The sequence below is a fragment of the Triturus cristatus genome, chromosome 5_2 (assembly GCF_964204655.1).
Source record: "Triturus cristatus chromosome 5_2, aTriCri1.1, whole genome shotgun sequence".
Taxonomy (NCBI): Eukaryota; Metazoa; Chordata; class Amphibia; order Caudata; family Salamandridae; genus Triturus; species Triturus cristatus.
Window position 1 is genome coordinate 932,595,188 of NC_140588.1, and position 27,196 is coordinate 932,622,383.

General features: G+C 45.0%; 1 protein-coding gene across 3 annotated transcripts in view; it reads right to left on the reverse strand.

The window, feature by feature from the left end:
* TENM1 (teneurin transmembrane protein 1) overlaps positions 1-27,196 on the reverse strand; it is a 1,737,496-nt gene that overhangs the window by 422,809 nt on the left and 1,287,491 nt on the right. For all 3 annotated transcript variants that reach the window (XM_085608139.1, XM_085608140.1, XM_085608138.1), the window contains 2 exons: positions 15,276-15,395; positions 7,536-7,797 (listed from right to left, as the gene is read on the reverse strand). In XM_085608139.1, coding sequence (XP_085464265.1) covers positions 7,536-7,797; positions 15,276-15,395 — 382 coding nt within the window. The remainder of the gene's footprint in view (positions 1-7,535; positions 7,798-15,275; positions 15,396-27,196) is intronic.

Below are 27,196 nucleotides of genomic sequence, written 5' to 3' on the forward strand. Positions count from 1 at the left end.
TCCCTCATAAGGGCACCTCCCACTCTCCTATGACTGAGGACCATTTTATCAATATGGCTAACCCAGGACATCCTATCCGTAATCCGGATGCCAAGGTAGTCGAATTCGGCTACTTTCTCTAGGGGGGTCGAATTTAGAGTCGGTGGGCGGCCCAGTTTCTTAGGAGGATTTAGGACTAGATATTTTGTTTTATCCACATTTATTGTTAATCCTCTTACATCACAAAACTCCTGAAATCGTGTTAATAATTTCTGGAGACCTTGAGGGGTCTTCGAAATCAGGAGTGTGTCGTCCGCAAATAGCAGGGTGGGGATCCGGACTCCTCCGAGACAGGGGGCGTCGGCTGGTTCTTGCTGGAGATGTTTTACCACCCCGTTCACATAAAGTGAAAATAGGGTTGGTGCCAGGACACAGCCCTGCCTTACGCCCCTAGAGACTGGAATCTTCTCAGTAAGTTCACCGTTTTTACCCCAACGGACCTGGGCAAAGGTATTGGCGTGAAGGCTGATAAGAAGTGACAAGATGTAAGGGGGTAAGCCCAGCTCGAGAAGTACCCTCCAGAGATCTTCTCGGGGGACTAGGTCAAAGGCAGTCTTCAGGTCTATAAAGGCCAGATAAAGCCTGCCCTTGCCCAGTTCCACCACCTTCCACCACAATAATACCAGCCTAAACACCTGCTCAATTGTCCCCATTCCAACCCGAAAACCTGCCTGAAATTCTGAAAGAATTTTATTCTCCTCCACCCAATGGAGAATCCTTCCAAGGATAGCTTTACCTGCTATCTTTTGGGTGGAGTCGATCAGACTTATGGGACGGTAATTACCTGGAGCTTCCCTGCACCCTTTTTTATAAATTGGGACCACCACCGCCCCTTTCCAGGATTCAGGTACTGCCCCTCCCATCATGATATCATTAAGTAGCGCTGCTATGACCCGTGCCCATTCCACTGGGTATGCCCTCATAAGGTCTCCCGGGAGGCCATCGGGACCCGCAGCCTTGCGTGGGGCTACCCACCCTATAACCCCCTCAAGTTCTAGCGGAGTAAAGAGATCGTAGGCATGAGGTTCGATTATATGCGTAAGAACCATCCCCCATTACCATCCTCATCTGGAGGGAGGTATAAAGACCCAAAGTGCTTTACCCAGCTTTGTGGCGAGATGTTACAGGGTCTCATAAGTGCATCGGGGCTTTTCCGTGCACTTATAAGTTTCCAAAATGCCCTTGGGTCTCTACTTTTGCTGGCCTGAAGCAGGTCATCCCAATGTTTATCTTCCCACTCCCTCCTGGCTAGTTTAAGAGAGTTATTGTAGGCCTTCCTTGCTTCCTGTATCTCAAGACGGGACTTAACTTTGATCGCCTCAACTAACTTAGCCTTAAGAACCCTACATGGTTGGGAATACCAACCATCGAGGGGTTTTTTGGAGAGTTTATTACCCAATTTATTGTGGTGAAGAGTAAAGACATTAGTCAAGGCATCTATCAGGGAGACGAAGAGCCCACTCGCTCTGCCCACACCTTCCGAGGATGTTCCAAGGTTTAATACCGTATGGTTTAGGAGAGATTTTATTTCTTCTACCTTCCCCTCTGATAAAACCAGTTTGGCCCATTTAATTCGCCTACCACAAGGGGAGACTTCAGATACCTCAGATGGTGCTGCTACCTGGTTTATAGAAACCTTACTTGAGTGACGCCACCACTGAGCCATACTTAGAGAAAGGAGGTTGTGGTCGCTTTCAACCGAGGGGACCACCTGCATATCCTTTACATAGGGCCATAGACACACGTCTACTAAAAGATAATCTAACCTAGATGTATGTCCAGGCCTATTATACGTGTGTGCGCCCAGCCTATCCGAGGGTGTCCTCCCATTAACAGCCCTTAGATTGAATTCAAGGCTCAGGGAGTATAACTGAAGCGCCACTTCTGACCACCTCTTGATCGGTGGGATTTCCAGAACCGGAATCCCCCACCTAGTGTCCTCCTCCTCTTGGTCGAGGGAAACGTCCGAACCCAAAGGCTCGAACGTACAGTTCATATCACCTGCAACCAATGTACGAGACTTATATGGGGTGTTGTTTAACAAAGTCTCGAGTAAAGATATTACAGGAGACTTTCTCCCGCCCACGGTTCCCCGGGCATAAACATCATAAACGTTTAAAACAACTCTCCCCCTTTGGTCTATTAAGGTTATGTTTTGAATGTCAGGAGAACCTGTGGGGAAATCCATAATTCTGCAATCAAGAGATGCCGCAACCCAGATAAGGAGGCCACCAGCTGGGCGCCCCCTCCCTGAAGATGAGACATGCGCAGGGGAAAAGTAGGAGGAAAAACCCACCCTGTGGACCGGCACACAACTCCATGTCTCTTGAAAGAGGCACAGAGAGTGCTCATCAACCTGCCTAATAAAGTCAGGGAGGGGCAACTTTCCTGCAATCCCCGCGACATTCCAGCTGAAAACCTTAAGGGCAAGGTCCGTCACAGCCGGAGTGCTGCAGGGCGCCGGAGTGTCCCCACCTGTAGAGCTCCTCGGGAAAACGTGAGGACAGCAAGGGTCATGCAAGGTGGGTATAAGGTCACCTATCCCACTTATAGGATTACTTTTGCTAAGTGATAATATTTCCACAGAATCTACTCTCTGCCCAACTTCCAGTCAGATGGGTCCCGCTGGCCACAAATTTTTCTCCCTGGTGTCCCCTAAAACCCCATTCCTATTCTGGACAAGAACAGGGGGACTTAAGCTTCCACCGCTAAAGTCAATGATTTGCCTGGGATAAAAGAAGGAAAGGTCTACCACTTTGACCCCCGGGACCCCCATATTAGGAACAGGGGTACAAATCGATGGTACCACTCTTGGGTCTTGGAAATTTACAATTATACAGTCCCCCTCCTGTGTTTTTTCCCCGTGTCCAACCCAGTCCACTCTACGGACACTCAGTATAATGCCATCCACACCTAGCGGGATTGGCTTATTTGCCTTTAGCCAGTGGATACACTTATTCTTAAGTGATTGATGGTTTTCCAACTGGCCGTCCTTTAAAGGAGGCACATTAACCATGACTGCCGCAAAGGGTTGACAGTCTGGTGGAAGGTTTACTGGGGGAATTTGTCGTACTTGTTTACTAGAGACAAGTGAAAGGGTTGATCTAGTGGTAGGATGGGGGACGGACCTAGGGGATTTCTCTAAGGCTAACCTGCTAGAGTTGGTACATGCCCCTTGTTTTTTTGGAATTTCCAATGTGCCACTCACTACCGGTGGCTGCTTCTGTCGGGAAGACTTAAGCTTATTTTTATCGGGCTCTAACTGGGTTTGAGAACCCTTTTGCTGAAGTCCTGCTTTGGGACTTGGAATAGATGTGGAAGCTAGGGTAGATGGACTATTAGAAGCTCCCTTCTCACAGCCTAGTGGATGCTTGGAGGCTCGCTGAGATGAAGGCACGTTTCCGCTAGCAACCAGGTTCTTAGCTTTGGTCACTCTACTTGTTTGTTTAACTGCTACTTTAAGTGAGTGAAAGCCGTCAAGGGTTGATTGCTCGAGTTTGTCAATCCTATCCCCAAGGCCTTTAACTTGAGTTAGCAACGGATTCAAGAGTCTATAGACCTTCTCAAGAATAATTTCTACCGTTGCTAAGTCCGTAAACTTTAAAAGTTTCGCACTATTTGGGCCAGAGTGTGACTCCTCAGGAGAGTTTACAACATCCCCAGGTATGGCCAGTTTTTTCACTGTAGCTTTGACCCTTGTAGTTCTCATACCCACTTCAAAAGGCTTTCTTGAATTTTGATAAAGCACGGCCTGTCTAACTGGGCAGCCCCTTTTACGTTTACGAACCTTTTTGCTTAAGGGCCTATTCTCCTGTCTAATGATGGTTGTTTGGGAATTATTGGGGGACCTAACTATCTCCCCTTCTGGTAATCCCAAGTGCGAGGTGGACGATAATAAAGGTTCCACAACACTAATGGCTTCACTTGGGGTGTTGATGGACGATGATGCAATCAGTTTACCAAGACCATCATCCTCCATGGTGACTATTGGAAAAAGAGCAGCCAAACTTTCTAGCCTGCCTATATTTTGTTCAATGTCAACCAACTGGGGTGGGTTTGAGGAAGTACCAAAAACACTAGGCGCAATATCGCCATGGAACTGGGAACTGGCAGTTATAAGTGATGATTGAGCATCGCCCCCCAGGGATGAACGACACGAAGGGAGGTAGACCTCAGATAAACGCCGCTCAGACATTGCGATCTCCTTATCAATCACCGCAGCCACCCTGGTAATGAAGCGGTCCATAGATCCAATAATGGGGCTTGCTGGATTTGGCCCCCTTACACCTTCATTCCTTAACAGTTTACCCGAACGGGTCGACATAGTTTAGTGGGTACGAAACCTGAATATGTACTCACAGGTCTAGCGGAAACAAGAGACGTGGCCCAGCCCAGCCTCCTTCTGCCTCTGACGGCCTCAGACGGTCCGCCCTTTGTCCGGGCTTCGTCCGGCGCGTCCCGCTCGCGTCCCGCGTAGCGGGTAGCGCCTCCTCCTTTATGAGGGATGGTAGGGCTGGGGCGGGTGGGCGTGGAGCGAGCCCAGGTGGCAGAGAGCACGGAATCCTGGGACACAGAGTCCCGCGTCGTGCTACAGCCCTCCTCGACTCCCCGCAGGCAAGACAGCAACAAGCAGCCCCCTCCTCGATGACAACAAGGCAGAGCACCCCTCAGCGTCTGACAGCACTCCAGGCGAAGCGGGACCCGCGCCAGCGGGTTCCGCGAGGATTTAAGAACTGTCCGGTGCGGGTGGGCGTGGAGCGAGCACAGGTGGCAGAGAGCACGGAATCCTGGCACACAGAGTCCCGCGTCGTGCTACAGCCCTCCTCGACTCCCCGCAGGCAAGACAGCAACAAGCAGCCCCCTCCTCGATGACAACAAGGCAGAGCACCCCTCAGCGTCTGACAGCACTCCAGGCGAATGGCACTTGCCCCAGCAGAAATGAACCAATGAGGTACCCCGGTAGGAAGACGCTGCCGCCGCCTGGCTTTGCTGAACGTTCTGCTACTGAAGGCGTCTTCTTTGAGTCACGCTCTCATCTTAAACAGGGGGGGGGGGCGGTTCACTAGGTCTCAGAATAAGGGCTTTGTAAGGAGATCCCGTTTACCCACAAGTATCAGTGGATCACAATCAACTCGGAGACCCTTTGCCATAGCAATAACGAACCTCCAGGCACACCGCCTCCAACTGACTTTAACAACACCTTATGTTCACCCTCGAATGCTACATCCTCTTACAGGATTTTAAAAAGCCTTGGAAGCACAGTGTGACATTAAGGGTAAATTTAGTGGAAATTGTAGGGGCTACAGTGTGAGTAGTTAAAGGAAAAAGCATAGCGCATTGGCCTGACTTTAGCTTTCAGCTGTAAAATACTATTGATTCTATGTATTTATGCTCTGCACTTAAACATTTCAGGGAGGTATAAGAAAATGGTGAAATGCCTCTTCCATCTTGAGTCATCTGTCCCTAATATTTTCAACCATGCATTTGCTACGAGCACTGACAGTTGAATTGTGGGAGAGGAAGAAAACACCCCCCTAGGGTCCATCAACTCTCATTGAACATTCAGACACTTGACGCAGGATAGAGGCTCCTTGGTGGTGCATGGAACATCAAGGGGACCCTGAACAGACCCTACCAGGCCTAGATATTCACAATAAACTCCACTCTCTTCTTATCACTGTTTATTGTCTGCGGTGGCACGTGCCATGAGTGTCAAGAGGCGATTTTTTTAGCACATACATTAGAATTATTTAGCAGCCTTCGAGCTTTGGGATTCCTCGTGAAAATAGCCAAAATAAAAATAATAGAACATATATATTTTATGTTATTCTGGATTCATAAATTAACCGGATGTGTCTATTTTCAATTGTATTGCAACTAAAGCCTAGATATACAAACGTTTTGCATCAGCTATAATGTACAGTACTGGGCTCCAGATCAACAAATGCTGACAGTGCAATATATATAATCACAATAGACAATGTGATTCATCATGTATGAGGTATCTTTCTTCAGATGTTCCCTTCTAGGAAAGCTTGGCTTATTCCATTCCTAATGAGACAAACAATTTATTCCTGCAAAGGTTTGCAAACATTTCCACTGTCACCGGCAAACCAATAGCCTCAGCAGGAAAGAGCTTAAAGAAAATGAGGTCCACGGTGGCCAAGTCAGTAGCAAGGAAGTGAGTTGAGTGAATGCCATTCTGCAACAATGTGACCGTCATCTTCGCTTCTACACCCAGTACCTCAAAGTGGAACGGGTCACAGTGGTGTTACCGGACCTCGCCGTCTTAGCTTGCCACTTGGTGTTTGGTATTTTTTAGTTTATGTGTATGTAGGGGTACTGCTGTGGATTTAATACTGTGGGTTGTTTGTCCCGGATGTGATAACGAGTAGTGTGCCAGCATTCCCATTGTGGTTCTTCCCTTACCATTATTCTCAAAGTTGTCAGGGGGTAATAGCCATGCAGTTGCAAAGTGAGGAGGTTAGGGTGCCGTTTCCCCACCCCCTGACCACTTGAGGAATTGCAAAAGTCAGCCGTATTTCATGGGGGGCTTTCATCACTTCTGCACTTCAGTGCCATTAAGTGAGAAATGTGGCCCAACATGTGGAACATTGGTGCTTTTATTAGATATGGAAATTGATCACCAAACTGCCAGTGGCTTTGCGAAACATTGCCAAACATTTTTTTAAAGTTGTTTTACCCGGAGGATCTCAAATTGATTTAATCTAGAGACAGATCTGTTTTAGATCAGTGAGGATTATACAAGGGCAAGCATAGGATCGAGCACAATGGGTTTTCATAGTGGCAATTAGCTACTCCCAGCAAGTAGGACAACATAAGCTCAAGTTGGAATTAAACAATTTTAATGTGTGTCCTGAGGTTCATCTTTTATGGTGAAAGACCACAAGAAAATATGGGAGTTTTCCTTGAAATTGAATAACTGCAGATGAGAGTAGAAATATCTTAGGTACGTTCGGGCTTAGATGTACAGTGAATGTCCCATAGTGAGCTAATGACTCACTCATTTGAAATCCGTCATTAAATGTTCATTCTATGAGGGTTCCTACTAGTGGCAGTTTCTATTAGTGTTACAATGATCCAATTTTGCAGGAATTGATGTCAGAACCATACATTAACTCAGAAGAACACTCTAGATTAAGAAAAAGACTTTCTGTGTTTGACATCGCATTGAAAGAAAATTAGATACACCCTTGGTTGTCCTATGAAGGTCCAGGAGGGGTTCATCTGTGCCAGATGTTCATGATACCAGTTTGGAAATGAGTTTCATTTAGAATAATTCTATGCACATGTATCTTATGCAGTTATACAGAAAATCCAGCCTTCATGGAGATACACTGACACCCCTATTGTACAATTTTCTTCTGAACTACTGTAATTAATTAACAATTATTGGTTACTGTACATATATTCTGCAAATACTGGTTTGCTTTAAACATGTGGAAATTACCAACCAATAGAAGGCATCATTTTACCTGCAGTTCTGGAATAACTGTTCCTCTTTGGGGACAGAAGCCAGCAAATGTTGTCAAGGGTGAGGCAAGCACCACAGGACTGGGGCTGACAAAGCCAGTGATGTCACAGGAAGGAATGTCCAGTTCGACCCGCTGCATCACAACCTTATCCACCACAATGAACCTGTTCCAGGGCAACCACAACGTCCTCTTCTCTGAAACAAAGGGTGATCTCTCGAAGACGAGGGTGACCGAGATGCCTCCAATGGTGACAAGGTCAAAACTGAAAAGAACCAAGGAAAGAAGAAGCTTTCAACATCAAACTCTTTAAGAACATACAACCACAACACAGCAGCGTTTTTCTAATTTCAGACTATTACCGCAACAAGTCATTGAATTGGTCTTATTTACCAACACATTTCTTCTTGGTAAAGCATCTGGTTCTATTTTAGGTGCGAAAAGCATGCCACACATGTACTTTTGCTGTCAGATTGCACCTGGACATTGGAGGGTGCCAAAAGATTGTGACATAGTGATGTTCTTGTCCCGAGTAGGAGAGGACGAAATGCCTTAAATGTTCATTTTCTGCTCCTTAATGAATGGCCGTAGCCTAAAAGGGAGAGTGAGAGCCAATCTTAAATACTGGGGATTGTTCATTTCAGATTGTAGGAGTAAATACAGAGAAGGCCTTTTACTTTTGTGGACTTCAAGCCAGGCCATGATGACAGGGGGTGGTTCAACAAACAGTTGTGATTTACAATTTGTTGGGCAATTGTGCGGCAGGTAGAGTTGTTGGAAAACAAAAATATGCAATTGATATTGAAAAAAGCTTGTTCTGCAAATGGGGAAAACTGTATATCTCACTTGGTGGTGAATATCGTTTGAGCTTTGATGATGTAAGCATCTGCAAGAAAGAATATTTTCAGGGGGCATCTGATGGTACGTGATAAATTGCCTCTTTCCTCTAATTGGTGTAAAATGTATGAGGACATATACCATAGCGTAAGAGTTTGACTTTGGAAGAAGAGTCTGACCTTGTCGGCAAGGGTGAGCTGGTCCAACATGGTGTAAAATTTCTGAATGATATTTTCATTGATCATCTATTGTGAGTACACTTCAAACCCATGTAGAACCCAGTGGATGTATCACGTTTGGAACACAAGTGTTATAGATATGCACCAGTGCTAAAAAATCTTGTACCATAATTTGCACCAACTATCATTGTTCAGGACAAAAGTATTGTCCATCAGTGGTTCAAATATATGCAATTTGGGCCTTGGAGAGAATGGGATGGGGGAGAAGCCAAGAAGAATCATACCTGAGTACTATTGTGAACATTGGACTTTCGCGGCTAGCCATTGGTTGCTTGAAACCATAAATATAAGGGTAGTATCCAGGATTCAATCACTTTCTATCACTGGCTGATAGCACTCTGAGAAAGAGGTGGATGTTTTTGGCATATTATATTCTTATGGCATGATTCGTTACTAGCTCTCCCAGAAACTTCAGGTGCATATTAAAAGTAACTGGAGAGAGGATAGAAAATTAGAGCTACATTGCTATTTCTCAAATACTGATTCGAAGAAGGGTCATTGGTTGACCGGTGGTTAATTTGAAGTTCAAGTAAGCCATTTGTTTTCGGAAGGTCAGAACGGGATTTGGTTGAGAGGGTAGTAAATATCTGCCTTGAGAAAGGAATTGGCAATGTTGAAAAAGGGCTTTAGTAATTCAGGTTTGAAAGATTTGATGATGGAGAAGGGGAGAATGTGATTGTTGTTGATGGCAACTTTTTAAAGATTTTTCAGAGTTTTTAGAGATGGGGTTAATGTTGTTACAATTGAGTGTATTTTAGGCATTGGGGGTGGCAAACGTGTTCACAGGCTTGTTGGAGACTTTTAATTGACATGAGACAGTAGGGTCATTTATGTGTCTTACCTATCAAGTCCTGGGCCACAAACATAGTCAGTAACAGCAGTGCTAGAGGATGCAGTTAGCACCAACTTACATCAACTTGATTGTGAGGGTCAAGAGGTTCAAGAAAAACACTCCTTCCTGGTAGCTGGAGCATGCCACGAGTAGCCTAACACTATTGGCAAATGTATTTAGTTAGTGGTTTTAAATGGTGCGTACAAGACCCAAAAGCATCAAAGTGATTTACATGGAAAACTGACCCCAAGGGGTGTAGGTTGTCTCTAAAAGAAGAAGCTTCTAGCGTCTGGCTTTACCATTGCTGCAGTAGGTGCCCTGAGGGATTGGGTCACCTTCCTCATCAAAGAATCCAAAGCGGGATCTGTAATAATCCCCAAAGGAACCTGTGTGGTCTTGGATCCCCAGGGGAACTTCAGCGTAGGTAGGCTGTGTTAACTATAATGCCATCATTTGAAGTGGGAGGAAGTGTGGCCTGTTTTCCAGCTGCCTCAGGACTAAAGAAGTGACCTCTTCTACTCAAAGGGAGCCCCCGGACTTTAAAAGCATAGTCCGCTGTGGGGGAGTTGAAGTCTTTCCCTGCCCAGCCTCAGCCAAGAGACTGACAGACAGCAGGGAACCCTCACAATCATCTTACCAATCCACAAATGTACTCATCCTAAACCTCCTGAGAAACGGGATAGTTAACCCTAATGAAAGGTAAAGCTAGCTTCAGATGCTGTCAAATCTCAGCTTTTGTGTTTACCTGGGCATGCTTTTGGGGTCTATGATATCGAGGTTCCTGAGAGGCAACTAGATGATCTGGTGAGAAAAGTTAAACTGTGGTCTATCACTGAACTCTTCATTGCTGTGCAATGTTTTGTATATTGAAATGTTTCTAATGCCAATAAGGCCGGTTCATGATCCCACAGGCGAATGAGCATCATAACGTTGTGTTCACTCTTCATTAGCAAAGGGTTTTTATTTTTGGACTGGTCATTGCCAAAGGTTGTGGCTTTATGATTTTGATTTAAATGCACACTATCAAAGCCAACAGAGTGGCAAAGGCTATGTCTGTAAATAAGCCTAGGCTAGATGGGATCCTAATGAACCAAATATGTTGAGGTGAGCATCAACACATCATGTAGACTTGCTTTTAACATTGTGATCCCCTCTTTTTTGTGATTTGGATTTTTTTCAGATGCCTGTTAGCACATCCTTGCAATATGGTGCATAGTATTTAGCTGTGTACAGTACATTGGGTTCTGTAATCCCTGTATAAACCCCAGCCTCTAATTTCTTTATAATCTGTGATTTGTAACACATCCAGTCCGATTAGAAAGAAAAGATGTCAGAACTCAACTATCATAAGGTATTACAATCGCGTTCTGACGTGGCAATATGGAGCATAATTGAAGCAGCTGTTTAGCAGCAAAAATAAATGTTGCTTTTCATCTGCTCTGTTTATCTAGCTTTGAATGACAAGCAGAGAGAGCATGTTTATTTTTTATTTGCACTCTAGGTTTTATTTGTATTCTTCATGTTTGCAAACATGCTTGCTCTCTCATATGAAAGAGAAATGCAACAGGGCTTTAAGCAGTTTGTGGGAAAGGTGATGGCACGACCATGCATCATATGGGATAAAGTACCACCTGGCGTACATGATAGGGATGCTGCTTGTCACCTTGGAGTTCCATAACCCAATAAAGGAACTTGGCCTTAGGCCTCTTTCCTCTATATGGTTATAGAACTCCTCGGTGGCTTGCAATATTATTATAAGGTATGACAGATGGTAAATTATCCCTTATATTAACTTTCTTTTCCATTTTAAAAGAAACAAACAATGGATGTACATTGTTTTATTGCGTGTTATTTGTTGTGTTGCAGAATTTAAGTTTGTAGTCAACATCAATTTCTGAGCCAGCTGTGGGCAGCTTTGCCTCACTACCTTGAGCGTCAAGTGCTAAAAGGGTTACTTGGTCCCCAACAGGATGGAGGCCCCAGGGGAGTGTGATGTTTGGGAGGTACACGCGGAGAGGTGAGACGGAGCAAATGTTTATGGTTCTTACAGCTCCTTGCAAGTCATATGTGTGTTTTCTACAGAGGGTGTGGCTCTTCCGTGTCATATCTGGCCTTATGGCACCATAGGACAGTTGTAGAGAAGGAGGGGTGGATGCAGATCAGCCATCAGGGAGCTAGAATTGACAGGCCACGCAAGACAGATCTAGCTCATGCTTTCTTCTTGCCTCCAATGATAAAATGAAAATAATGTACTTGCCTATACAGAGATGCCTACTAATCACTCCCCTTCTCTGGTCACTGCTACTACTAATTAATCACACAGTGAGATGTGTATTCTTGTTTGCTCTCATGCGTGCAGAGCTCTCACTTATGTCTTCTCTACATTGTTACTCCCTGTGATTCTGTGAGATCATGCACCCTTTACTAACATCTTGTAGACACGTGTTTTTCTATGCATTCAGTTACGCTTGGACTTCAGCCGACTTTCCTATTTCTCATTTTGTTTAGGAAAATTATTTTTCTCACTGTATGAATTATACATATGTGAACCACATCTTCATTTGGAAAGAAAAGATGATGTTTGAGGATTATCATACATGAATTATTCATCATGGATTAAATACTTTATCTAATTGAATTACATCGATGTTACCTTCATTACTCAGACGAGTGTATCGTCGTATTTGGAGTGCTAAGTGAGAACGTCTTTTCCTATAGGCGCTTTTTCTTGCTCATTACCACACACCTCTAGAGATTAGGAGGTGGTACTCACAAGCACCACAAAAAACTTTTCAAGGATTACTTTATTATTGTACTTTTATCACCAGCGAGTGCAACCGTTTCTTTGATTCTTTAGTCATATTCTTGTTTGCTCTCATGCGTGCAGAGCTCTCACTTATGTCTTCTCTACATTGTTCCAAGCCTTTGTTCCAGACAGTTTTTTCCTATCATTCCTAACATTGGAAATGGGGCTTCATACTTACTATCAATACTATCATTATTAATACATCTTGTGGACATTTATAAAGACACAAACAGGTCTATGTTGAAAACAGTGTATTAGCTTTTAATTGCTGTAACTGTGGTAGACGTTGTACAAAATATGAGTGCTAAACATGGACTGTCTCAGTTAAACATTTGCAGGTTTTTCACAAGCAATAGCTCATGAAACCTTTTTTCTCATCCCTTTGTCACTGCTGTAGGGCAGCTCGATTCATTCCTCAATCCGCTTTGACTGAAGCGATTTTATCAAGAGCTTAAAAGAATATGTTCAGGCTTTGCCTCAAGCCTGGGTAGAGAACAAAAACGAATATCTAGTTTCAACCTAATGTTGAATCTAAGTTAGCATTGTGTGAGGCATTCTCTCGGTCTAATAACGAGGGTCTACTACAGCTATATATAAACGACGATTGAGCTTGAAGTGTTCAGATTAATTCCGGGGTTAAAGTGCCCTTTACTGCTATGTAATGGATACAGAATAATATACTCAGAGGAAAACAACTTGAAATGCGTGTAATGTTCCCAAACTATCAGATTTGGCTATAAAATACGTCTTAATGTGGGAGCCAGTAGAGTTCTTTCATGAGGAGGTAGTGTGGCTTCATTTCTCCAAGCCTTTGATGATGTGGGCTGCTGCATGTAGGGTGGCTTTCAGTGGGGGTTGCACTTTTTGGGTCCTAAATTCTTCAGATGGAATGGATGATTTAAGTGTTCTGAGAAGATGAAGCTTGAGTGAGACAGTTTTAGCTAGCTTGGAGATGTGTAGAGCCAAGAAAATAGTATAGGTGATGGTGAATACAATGGATTTAGCTTTAAAAACCAAGGAGGGTGTGGCACCTCGAGAGAAGGACTTCAGTTTTTAGAGTTTTATTTTGAAAAGGAATGAGTTCATCCATTTTTTCCAGGAATATCTTCAGGGTAGTAATGATGTATGTTCTTGATATTTTAATGTAAACGTGGATGTCATTGGCATACTGAGATAATCTTATTCCTGCAATGTGCCACCTAGGTCCATGAGAGTCTTTGTAAAGATTTAATTAACTGTGGTGAGGAAGAAACCTTGAGGTACAGAGCATCAGAATGGATGGAGGAGTTGTGGATTGTTCCACAACCCTAGAAATAGTCTGGTCTTTCTCCCACGAATGACTAAGGAGAGGCAGGGATATGTTTACAGTACCTTGCTCAAGAGCATACAAGAAGCTCACCTCCTCTGCTTCTGCCTGTACTGACTGAAGAAATACTTCTGAAATTGAGACATGTATATCATTGTTTCTTGAGGTGAGACGGAGCTGGGATGGATATTTATATGTACCTTTGTGGGTACAGCCCCTGCCAGTCATCCTGCCAGGATGTCCTACTCTGTCCACACTAAGCCTCCTTCGTGTTACTGTGTAGAAGCAATACACAAACACCAACATCAGAGTAATCACAAACCCCTACAGCAGAGTCATTCACAGTCTTGAGACCCAGTGGTATTTGCAGAATTGTGACTTTACCATTACAGAGGATTTTTCATTACAAGTCTTTTAAATCTCAACAGCATATCTCGATCTACTCCCATTCCAAAGTTATCACTTAATAAATATAACAAGGTAACCCAGCGTTAGTCAATGAGAGAGATAGGCCGTACAGCAGAAAACAATGACTTAGGAGTTTTTCACTGCCAGGACATGTAAAACATAAATACACATATCCTACCTTTTAAATACCTTTTACCATGCCCTATGAACCCATGGGGCCTGCCTTAGGGATGACCTATATGTATTACAAAGGAAGGTTTAGGCCTGGCAACAGGTCTATTTTGCGGGGTCCAAATGATAGTTTAGAACTGCACTACAAGCTGCAGTGGCAGGCCTCAGACATGTTTTAAAATACTACTTTGGTTGGTGGTTCAATGAGTGCTGCAGGCCAATTAGTAGCATTTAACTTAGAGCCCTTGGGTACATGTAGTACCATTTAATAGGGACTTACCAATTAGTTAAATGTGCCAAATAGATGTAAGACAATGTTACCATGTTTGAAGGAGAGAGAGCAGGCACTTTAGCACTGGTCAGCAGTGCGACAGTGCACAGAGTCCTAACACCAGCAAAACAAATCCAGCAAAACAGGAGGAGTGAAGGCAAACAATCTGGATGAATTTTGAATAGAGCAAGGATCCATTACATGGATGTGAGAACTAACAAGGACCTTAGTAAGTGAATATGGTGAAGAGGAGGGTTGTAGTCCTTTCCTGTAATATTATAGCGTATACAATGCTTTCTTGTTGAAAGCAGAAATTGAAGTGGTAACAAAGTCAGTAGGGGAACATGGTATTTCTAGATGTAGGAAGGCTAGAAGTAGGCTAGAAGTAATTAGGGCAAAAAGAGATTGAAGGGCAATGGCACGGGACATTGGACATTACATGGGGTAGAATACAGACACGGAGAGTGCGAGCAACAAGTGGGTCAGGCAGCATTTTAGAGGAAAGGAACTGCCCAAAAAATGATATACTAAACTGAGTTACTGAGAAATAAAACTTAAACATAATTTCTGTGAAAATACTGCCAATGTCAGAGAAGCATTTAGATACTTTGAGGCCAATTCACAAAGGCCCTGCAGTGGGTAACTGCAGTATGGAGGTCACGCCACAAGTACGGAAGCCCCTGTGGGCCGTCACCACCAGTGGAGAGACCCTTTGTGAATCGGGCTCTAATTCAGTAGATCGACATGAATGTGGTGTTCTTTTTGTACTTTATTGCATTTGGCGAGACAATTTGAGGAAAATGAAAAATACACACCATATTGAAACATACAGGGCTATCCTGGTACGATAAAAAAAATATTGAATCAATCTACCTTCCATCCTGTCGACTGATGGTGTATCCATAGTCGCCATGTTGCAAGAAGCTGACATTGACGCCGACTAGTGGGGTTCCATCAACAGCCACCACTTGACCTCGGACAACACAGGCACGACTATAAATGCAAAGAAACAACAGTAAAATGTAAGTTACTGATGGCATGAACATTCATACGATATGCCAAAAGAAGTGGAAACAAAGCCGCAAAGCCAATGCCCTATTTACAAATTACGAACGAAAAACATATCTAAAAACACATTTTACAAGACAATTAAAAGCTCCATAATGGCTTATGAATCCTCGAGTATTTTTATTGGCTTTGTAAGAATCAAAATCATTGTGTACACAGATTTCAGATGTGGATAATCATGGTTCTAATCTGAAATATTACCAAGAGCCAACACCGACTGAAGTGCTATTTGTGTTGTAGATGCAAGCGCCAGAATTCAACTCCAACAACCAAGAAGCTGGATAAAGGCCTCTTATAAGACAACTGCTGTAAAAAGTGTCTGCTTTGTGTAATGAAATTAAGTGTAAAACGGGTTTTAGAAAGATGTGCCTTTGCGGCTGGCATTGCCGACTTTGAAACTAGCGAATCAGGTTCGTGTCTCGGCGTCGGCTCGGACATCCTGTGATTCTGGGAAAATCCCTTAATCTCCCCTTGCCTAACAAAGAATGAATGTGATGTTATGTAATGTAACTGGTGCTCATGTAAAAATGGATTTTAGGTGTGAATAGATATAAATGTATAAGTACGAGCTCACAAAAGAAATGAAACCTACAATTGTACCTCTATTTCTTGTCTCTACACAGGAAATATACTCACTCTATATATATTGTCCTTAGCTCTTAATGTTACTTTGTTTCCTATTCAATTACACAATATGTAAAAAAAAAAAAAAATACTTAAATAGGTTATATCAAAAAGCACAGAGCAGCACTGGATGATCACCAAAGTTAACCTGAACATTGTACATTAATTTCAATGAGTAATCGTGTGGCAGTGGTCTGCAATATGACACAATGGCCTATTAAGGAGGACAGTTTTGCTGCTTTTTGGGCCAATCAGAGAGTTTACAAAGGCAGCGGCACCTTATAAATTGAGTGGGGAGGGGCATATTGTAATCGCGGTGCCAGAAAGTAACAAGAACTGAATCATAAACAGCTTCACTGGAAACATTTGGGGGCTGGGCCATTTTTGGGTTTCTTTCAACAAAAGATCTTATAAGTATGTGCCCAGAAGCTGTATTAATATGTGCAAAACTACACATTGGATCTCCAACAAGGCTTGGGTTTTTATTCAGCTATGAGACCAATGAGAACTGCACTGTCAGCTGCAGCAAAAGGATCTCAAATAATGAAAACACAATATCATTTGCATATAACCGTATTGGTTTTAAAATAATAGACTGTAGGCACCGCAGACATCTAATAATAATTCATTATTGTGAAATCTGGAGAAATGTGTGAGCACTCCAGCTGGTTTTAAGATTTCTTGCTGATAGTATTGCATGAGGTTTTAAAATGAAATGTGGTAAAACAAACACAAATGGATGATGGAGAAAATTGTATGCATGCATTGGTACTTATATAACGCAAACCTAGCTGTGAAGCAAAGGAGCGATGGACATTACATGAGGATTTGTGAGACAATCGCAGACAGTGTGCATAAAGTGGGAATTACACAAATAAATTTTACACACATTTAGGCACAGGGAAATGAATCGATTTCTCCAGAGTCACATGAATTAGGCTTTTAGCACCGACACCAGGATGAGAACATGGGTCTGAAGGTACCAGCTGGAGTCACTAGGCCACATTTTAACCCTCCAAGCATAAAACCCAAAGAAACTGGCATCACTCATGCCCCACCACTCACCCTCCAAAAAGGCACTTTGCCTAGCAAGTCTGTATATCGCTGTGTTTTTTAAATGGAAGTATGACTGGGATACAGGTATGCAGCACAGGGGCATATCTCGAAAAATGCTTATTATGTCAGATTAGAGAGGTATAAAACTTGCATGTTTTCTGTTATACATATGCAATGCCTTCTCTGGTTTTGTCCTCATCAGTGTATATGGTCCTTCACATGTCTCCAGTCCATTGCTTTAAGTACAGAACCTGATCTCTTAGAAGCATCTCTCCTGTCATATAGAATTTTAATTGCAACATAGACCAGTCGCTGCAAAACTATTATGCTAGCAGAATCTCACACAAATCCTGATTATTGGATTATATTTATTTCACGTGGGTTATGTTAGTCTTCTGTTTATGCTGATCAGATAATTTTTGCTTGTTGGAGACTTAGTTCAAGCAGAAAATGCCTCTTGGGAACTATGAAACTGGATGTGTGACATGGCTGCATGTGTTGCGTCTCGCTCCCTGTGCACTTGTACCCACCACCAGATGGCTAAATTGTGGGACTCTCCAGTGTTCTAATAAGCTTCCGTACCTCCCCATGAATACATATCCTGACTTCCAGCCATTTGGATGCTATTTGGAAATTGCCATCCATTCCCCCTCCATGCCGGGTTTTGTGGAAGCCAGTCTGCTCATGCTTGAAACTCCATTAACTATAATCCCCTGCTCACTGCTCCCTTTCCCCCATGCAGGCCCAGGGTGGGTGGAGGAATTCAGCACACCTGTGGCTGGCTGCTTCTAGCCTGCTCACACCTGATGCATGTGATTACTGTGAGCTCTTTTAAGCCCCAGCTCCCTTCAGCCAAGTATTGGTCATTGCAGCTGTGTTCCTGTGAGACAGACTTTTGTTTCCTGAGCGATAGCTATCCGTGTTCCTGAACTACCACTGCCTGCAGTGTTATCTGAAATCCTTGGCTATGGCTATTCTTGTTCCTGTATTAGCACTGCCTTTTAGTGCTACCTAGATAACATAATTCCTGAGCTGCAGCTATTCCTTGTTACTGAACTAGCACTGCCTTCAGTGCTACCTGGACTCCAGAGCCTTAGCTACTCCATGTTTCCTTGATTCCTGAACCAGTACTATTTAGTGCACCCTTGAAGCTTCTCTCCTTCTGTATTTGCCTTTCCCCAGTCCCTGCCTTTTTCCATTTACCTTTTGTTCCAGTTTCTACCCTGCTGTCTTACTGCTTCTGTAGTCTGAGCATCCTGTATCCTTGTGGGTTTTGTTTCTTACCCTTTGCCAAGTGTGCCCTTTGTTTTCTCTTCTTTCCAGTTAAGGTCTCCCCCTTGCTAGCTTCTTGTCTATTGTGGCTGTGTAATTAGTTTTACACTCTTGCTGTTACTGCCTTGTGTGTTTCTGCTCGATAAGATCCGTGGGCACAGTTGACAACCTAGGTGGAGTTTCTTGTTCACTGTGAGTATTGTCTTTGAGTTATGTTTATAACATCACCATAGTTATCAGCTCCACAGATCCTGCCTTAGCATGTATATTCTATATGTGGGTGTGTGTAGCCAGTATCTCTAACAGCAATTGTGAGTGAGGAACTTACTGAGCTTCAGTCTTACCGCGTGGAGCTCCGGAGTGCTTTACCCCACATTCCCTTTATTGTTTATATGTTTATATATTTGTCTTGCACGTGGCACCCTGGGTGTTAGTTATTCTGAATGCTGAATTGCCTCTTGAGTGCCTGACCTTTCTGAGTCTTAACCATCCTGTTCCCTTGTGCAGGCTTCCCCTTTGGATCCCTTTTCTCCTCTGACTCCCTGTGTGATCCCGGGCAGCACTGTATCCTCTTTCTGCTTACTTTTTTTTTACGCAGCCACTAGTCCTTGCCCAATTCCCTGACTGTGTCCCAGGCATGTCCTGGACAGTCAGCATGAGCGTGCTAGCAACTTTCATTGCCTGACTTTAGAGTCTGTGAACAATACATTGAGCTGCTAAGGTGCCCTGTGTACGCAGTTCTGTGCGTCACCTACAATTTTCACATAAAACAACTAATTACGAGTCTGAGCATAAAGTAAATGCAATTTTGCCCACAGCTGATTAGAATGCAAAACCGGAGTAAGAACATATGTAACAACAGAATGTCCTAATTTTGGGAGGATGAATAATACACTGCTCATGTTGATGAATTGGAAAGGGGTGCTTTGAGATGAATCAGTATTTCATTCGTGGGTTAGGGGGAGGAAATGGATTTATTCCAAGCACACATTTAAAATCCAACCAGCTGCAGTGTTCGGTAATGAATCTAGAATGCATCTCTGCAGTCAAGGTCAAACGTGTGCTGCGTGCCATGCCAACTCAGCCAGCAGGAAATAAATGGAACTTCAAAAACCCTCTGATTTATGAAAGACAGCCAGGGTTGAGGTGAAGGGGGCAGGCCATCGACACCTGGGGCTGCATAACATAGGTTGAGACTGTGCCACACTATATTGCGTCACTGTGCACTGACCTTTGCACTGACCACTGCTAGAACTGCAATTTCACTTTCAAATAGACGGAAACAGCCATTGCCCTCCAAACAGCACCTTAGCCTTGCTCAGGCACTGAGATGAGCTGTGCAGTCCAGCTCACGGTGCTTCCTTACACTTGTTGCACACTCATTTAGCCCGCCTGAATATTAAAACAAAAATTGTACTAGTCATTTGAAATGACTGCTATTTTCTCTGAGTTGTCCAGGCTACCTGACTTCTCTGTAGAGAACCAATCTGCACTTCAAATGAACTTTCCTTCAAGGTGAACTTGACATTGTGACAGCTTCAGTGAAACAGTGTGGAAAGTGTGATAAATGACAGGTTGTTTGGCAGGAGTCAGTCGAAGGTCATGCATTGAAAATGTCAGCCTTCTTGAGTGTAACAAGCCAGAGGACAGGAGTCTGAAAACAACCTTTGGAAGGCTGTGGATGCTCTTAAGAGGGCCAGCGATTAACACCACAGCCCCTCTCCCTCCTGTTACAGTTAAACAAATGCACCATCTCAAGAAATAGGTGGAAGCAGATGAATGCAGCTCTTTCCCTTAAATATTAATGGTGGGAGAAATTGCAGAGCGTTCTGTTGATTTCCTTAAATTGTTAGTTAATACGTTCTGCAACGTTTTTTGTTTTTATTTCTTTTACAAGAGAAAAATATTCAAATTGACTTTTTGATGATTTCTTCTTCATCCAGTTGCTAGAGAGAAGTCTGTATAGTGCATTGTACAAAGTTTATAATTTTTCTCACATTAAACCGTTTCATATACATTTTTCTGACAACTGGATTATTATAAACGTTGGGGTATATATACAAGAAAATGTCAGAGCGCAGTACGCCTACTATTTCAAAGCACAGGGATGTGCCGTATTCACAAGAATACAGCGCAATCCTGTGTTTTCCCTGGTGCTGGCACTCAATGTAGCTCCCTAGCGCCAACGCAGGCACCCTTGCACCATTGTGCAAGGGCACCTGCGTTGAAGGGAATGATTGTTTATGTGGAGGAAGGTGTTCACTAATGGTGATTTGTTACTTCTATGCAGAATGCAGCACACATAGAAGTAGCAATCATCAATATTTAATGATTGTTTTTGTGCAGGAAGGGACACTTTCCTGCACATAAACAATCATGAATACCATTTGCTCTTACTTTGTGGGCAACATCTGTAGCACATATAGAAGAAGCAAAAACGAGGAGAAATAAAAGTATTTCTCATCATTTCGGCATTCTAACGCCTGCTCTTGGCATTCGTTTTTGGCGCTGTTTCATATTTACACCTCCTTGTAAATCTGGGGCAGCGTCAAAAGCAGTAGGTGATTGCACGGCCCTTTCACGCTAAGTGATGCGTGTAAAAGGGGCTTTATGTACAAGGGGTGTTAAGCCACAAAAAGTGGCTTAATGCCGCTTTGTAAAAATGGAGAAGGGCATATCGCCACCAGATCGTCGCTAAAAGTGATGTTCTGCTGGCTATATCCCCTTGTAAATATGGCCCATTGTCCCTTGGCGGAGGTCTGTTGTCCCTTCCATGCCTCCAACGTGTATTTGCTGCTGATGGAGGGGGTTGAAGAAGTAATCCTGTGCCATGAATATCGATGAGGCAGGATTTCTGTGAATCTTTGTGACAAGGCTTTGTGTCCTGTGCCTCATTGCTACATCCAGCACAGCACACAGACCTCCGTGGCTATCTTGCAGATGCTGTGTAAACACCGTGTCTGTGATGTGACCTGTGCATATAACACATCTGGCCCCGTGATTGCAAGCAAACTTTTTCATCGTGTTCTTTTTGCCATGGGTGTATAGTAAGTGCCTTCCGCACTTCACTGCTGCATTTTCTAACAGTGAACTTTAAGATGGTTCACGCTCTTTAAATATAATGAGAAAACGGGGACATATATCAGAGGATTCGTAGAAGACAAAGTGGAAAATTGTTAATTTGACCTGGGTCCATGTTAGGAATCTGACAAACTGTTCATGTTTGCACCACGGCGTGCATTTAAACAGATGAGGCGGGCGCAACCATGAACAGGGTGCCAAATTCCAATGAATGCGCTGCCCTTAGGGCAGCCACAAACTCATAGCTGCCCTGGGGGCAGCACATTCAGTGAAATACTGAGCAGTTGCTTTAATCAGCCTCTCCATGTTTTACTGTGCAGCTGGTGCCTGCCTGCACGTTAGAGAGCGGACAGTGAGTGACTGCACCCACTTGCAGGGGGATGTCTGGGGCGTCCATGTGACCCTCTTAACCCCTCTAGAGGGCTCTCCCGAGGGGGCACACTGACAGTGTGCCACCTTTTTGACATCTTCTTTGTCTCTGCTTCCGAGTCCACAATACAATGCAGGCACAGAGGCAAAGAGATTCCCTCATTTGCATGAGTCCACAACCGCATGAAAATGAGGGAATGCCTTCTCAAGCTAGTGCTGGTGCTGCGCCTGCACCAGCACTATTAGTATTACAGTAGGGTTCCTACAAGTGTCTGCAACCCCCTTCTGTAATACCAAACTGGCCTGAAGGCACTCAGAGCAGGCACACACACCCGCTGTGCTCTCAGGACACTTTCTGTAATACAGACCCAGGTGTTTATGATTTAGAAAATAAAGTCTCCTGTTATTTATTACTGGTTGAAATACTACAGCCCCAGAATCCTTTTCTAGAACCACTGAAACCGAATTCCACAGAGTTCTTATTACAGAAGGCAGTGGGAGAAGATCTGTAATCCTCTCACAGGTGAACAGGACTCTTCTTTTAAAAATAATATTTTTATATATTGCTTCAAACTACACTTCTACACAAGTGCTGTGAATAACAGATATTAACATTACTCACTCATCTTACTTAATTTACCAACCTTTAAGGATGGAGGTGTTAGTTGTCATTGCCAGGACTTGTACTTGTGACCTACCAATCACTCATTTGCTGCAGCAGTGTTCGATCAGCTTAATGACTATCTCTCAACTTCTACTGATTACTGGGGCAAGTCTTCAATTCCCAAACTCACTGGTACATACACAGAAGGGAAGGCCCAGGGCAGAACGAGTAAAAGGACTTGCACTCCTGGCTCAACAAGTCCCATGCGCTTTACTGGGAACATTCCAATCTCCATCTAGCACAGTTGCACATTGGCACTGGAGGAAAAAATTGTAAATGGATCACATTAGATTTTTCAAGTATATCATTTAATGTGTGGAGTAGCCATGGTTGCCTATTGTTTCATCTATTAAATTATGCAGATTTCAAGAGTTCCTAAATTAAAAGAAGGAAACTGAAGGTCTTCTATTTCACAAGTACTAATAAATCCTCATGAATAAATGGAGACACAAATGTACCTCAATATCCTCTCTGAAATTAAGATCACCATAAAATCACTTTGCCTCACTCTTGATAAATCTCCTAACCTCAAGCCACATGTTAACTCCGATATATCAACTGAAATTGCTGCGTCAAATCAAGTCGTTCCTCCAAGCTGGAGACTTCCAAACTGCTGTCAAAGCACTAGTGATTCCAGGCAATGAATACCGCACTGCCCTCCTGACTGAAGTCTCACCTTACATCCCTGAAGGAAATTTTACACTCAGCAGCTGGAATGATCATGAGCAGGACAAAATGTTTTAGGATCTCCACTGTACATACCTTTCTCATGTGGCTCTGTCTTGAGGGACCTTCTCTCTGCAAATTAGCATGCCTCGTATACAAAGCCAGCCGGCTAAATAGAGCAGTCTATGTCTCTTAAGAAAATATGAAATAGCAGAAAGAAACAGAAAACTCAAGAGCAAACCTTTATTACTTCTCAGAACCTCTAGGTTCAGAAAATAATTCCCTTCAAATGTTCCTTCTCTGGACACATCCTAAAATCTGCAATACACTTGCTTCACACATTAGCTCGCAATGTTCTTAAAAATCCATAAAAAAAACTATAGCATCATCTTTTACATCATACATAACATATTGCATATTTTCCCTGACTGTAGCTCTCCAATCTCTTGTAATCTATTGTGGTCACTGCTCTTTCTTTCCTTAATGTTTACATGTGAACTGTAAACGTACGTACTGAATGTATAAAATGTGAATGTTAAACTGTAAACATGTAAAGCTGAAGATCTATCTTGGATAGATAGTGTTGGAAAACGAGGCAGCATCTGTGAGGCCTGCACAAATAACATGACTACATTTGTCCTTCACTGGGAACCAAACACCCAATTGTAGCGCCTGACTCTCAGAGGATAGCGTTGCAGAGCAGCCTGAGGCTTACTCAAGGGAGGTGGCGTGGGCTAGTAATCGCCATTACAGGTGCGCAGCAATAACACTCAAAAATTGATTGTCCAGTCTGTACTTTCCTTTATAAAAGTAAGAGTACATTTATTAGACACACACACTACTCAATACTATTCACCAATTTACAAATATACATAAGCTGTTGGAATTAATTTGTGACATTGCATAACATCTCCACCCCTCCCGCAGGGGGGTGGGGTCTAGTACCACCACTCCCATGTATGCACATCATCTTGTCCCCAAATGCAGTCAGTTGAACCTAACCTGGAGCGAGGGCCCTGCGCACTGGCATAATTCCAGCGGCGACCCAACCTATTACCTCAACAAGCATTTAAAATAGGTACACCTGCCCTGGTGATACACAACCCTGACGGAGCCTTTCCTACTTACCATGAAGTATACACCTCTACATCTTAAGGGCTACCAGTCTGGGTTCTTCACCTAAGCGCAGCAGCAAGAACACATGTTTAAGCATCACTTTAAAAGGACAGTACTCATTACATTTGTAGAATGCGTTGCAATTACAGCCCCTAAAGGCATAACAGATGGATCACAGGATTAGGCATCTACAGCCCTGACACCCTAGCTGGAATGTTGAGCAACATAACCCCATTTGGCTTATGACATCACCTTACAAAGGTACTCCACATTACACATGTACTTCACATTACACATGTGACTTTCAGTCCCTGTGAAAGAAATAACGTGGTTAAATGCATTTGTGGTGCAATTACACCTCGTCACCTCCAGGGGATGTCCTTCTCCAGACATCCCCAGCTCAGTTTGTCATCAATTGGTGCACTTCTCAATACACCCCCAGCTGTAGAACAAACGTTCCAGCCCAGGAGATGTTAAAATGCAAGCTGAGCCCTTTAGGGTTTATTCTTCTCCAGTCCTCATGAGACTTAGGGAGGGACTTCTATTTTCGTGCTGGGGGAGACTGCGTTGCTCCTGAAGCTCCCCCTGCACCTTGGCACACATGTGGTGGTGACCCCATACTCCGGGGCCACCACAAGCAGAGAAAACGATGAGTTTTCCTTGCAGGCCGGTCCAGGCCTGCAAGGCATTATGGGCGCTCCCGCATATTAGAGCTGCGGATCTCCTGCTGCTCCGTGGAGAGCCGCGTAACCTGCTTTCTTCGCGGGGCACGGTCCCACCCGGGCCCTCCCGCATCGCCAGGCTCATTGGGGGTCCTGGTCCCACCCGGACCCTCAGGTAGGTGTTCTCGGCTCGGGGAGCCCACCCCCGGCCACATCTCGTTTCACAGAGGCCCGGTCCCACCCGGACCTCCCGCAGTGCAGCAGCGTTGGAGGGCAAGTCGGGGAGCCCACCCACGGCTGCCGCCGCCAGCACCCCGCCCGGCCAGCACCCTTGCATGTTGCGCGGGCGCCGGCACATCTATTCTTGTCTGCCCGCTCCGGCGGACAGACACGAGGCTTCCAACGGGTCCATCCGGACCTTGGGGGAGTGCGACGGCACTCCTCCGCCTTCCTCACGCCACTGGGGAGTGCGGCGGCACTACCCCGGACTCCGCCGCCTTCATGGGGAGCGCGCTGGCGCTCCCAGACTTTTGCTTTTCTGCGGGGGCCAGAGTGGGCTCCTGGCACCCCGCGTGCAGGCTGATCTTCGGGGCCCAGAGATGGGGTCCCGGGCCCCTAGAGACCTCTTTGTCGGGGCGCAGTGTGCTCCCCTCCTCCACTTTCTCACACGGGGCCTGGAATTGGGTTTCCGGGCCCCTGAACATCTTCAAGAGGGGCGCGACGGCGCTCCCCTCCAGCCACAGTCCGGGGGGCCAGGGTGGGCTCCTGGCACCCCGCCTGGGTCATTTTCATGGGGAGCGTGACGGCGCTCCCCGGCTTTGTCTTCTCCCACAAGTGGGACGCGTGACGGCGCCCCCCCTCGTCCCGTGGCTTCGGGGGGCCAGGGTGGGCTCCTGGCACCTCTACTTTGGGGATCAGTTAATGGGGAACGCACGGCCCTCCTCGGCTTTCTCTTCTTGTTGAGGGCAGCCCCCGGGACCTGACCCACCCTGGGGGCACATCATGGACTGGCGGCGGAGCCTCATGAGCTTCGACGTCGGTCCTTCCAGAGGTCAAAGGTCGCCTACCTTCTGGGGGGGCATTTGTCAGCCCCCAGGGGTCCGATCTTGGTGATCTTGGCCTCTTCTTGCTCCTGGTGGCGCTCCCCAGCCACTGGGAGCTCTCTCTTTTGCCCTCTGGGTCTCACAGAGGGTGGATTCAGCAGGGAGCTGTCTTCACTGGCTCCCTGTGCCAGCCTTTCCCCTGGCTCTCCTCCTGGGCCTCTCTTCTCCCAGCGCCGAGGCCCCTGCTTCTGCGCACTGGTCCGGGTCTCTTCTCTTGGCGCTGTTCAGGATCCTGGGAGAGCAGGGGGTTCCTCCTTCCAACTGCCCATTGCGCCAGGCTCCAGCACTAGTCTTCCTCAGCAGACCACACCCCAGAGAGAGCTTCTCTTCCTGTGCAAACACTTTTAAAAAATTGGGGAGGGGGCTGGCAGGAAGTCTCTGTTTGCCCTATCACACAGCGACACATCACTTCTCTGCCCCGCTCCCTCCTTCCTGCCCAGGCCTCTGGGTTGGTTCCAGATGGCATAGTCCAGGGTCTCCCGCCATATGGTCTCTGAGAGCTCCTCTCCCCAGGGCTGCCTTCTCCCTGGTGCAGCTTGGTGCCTGGCACCCTGTGACAGCTGCTGATGGATTAGCCTGTAGCTCCACCCATCTTCTCTCCTTGGGGGGAAGGTCTTCACTCTGGGAAGAAAGGTCATTAATCCAGGCTGCTGGGGTCAGTCCCCAGCCAGGCCCTGGTTATGAGCTGACTCAGAGAAATATGACTCTGGACTCTGCAGAATACTTCTTCTCGCATAGGTTACAGGGGACTTTGGTGCGTCTCTGGAATTTGTAGGCCCTACTAAAGTGAAACTAGCCCATGTGCTCCCTATCCTCATAAGTGAATAATGGAATAAACACTGTAAAGCACACTGACTTTCCCAGGCATGTTTCTTCCCATTGTATAGAGCCTATTCCATGTCACCACCCAATTCTGCACAAGTCCTGCCACACCATTCACTTTGTAGCTGCTCCTGGACTGCACAGGCCAGGAATCTCCCCTGCGCAGCCAGTACATGTGTGCACACTCATGTACATGTGTCTGCATGTAACCAGCCCGGTGCCCCTTACTCCAGCTGCTGCGCAGTGGCCTAGTCAAGCTAGGGGGACACCAGTAAAATCCACACGCAATCT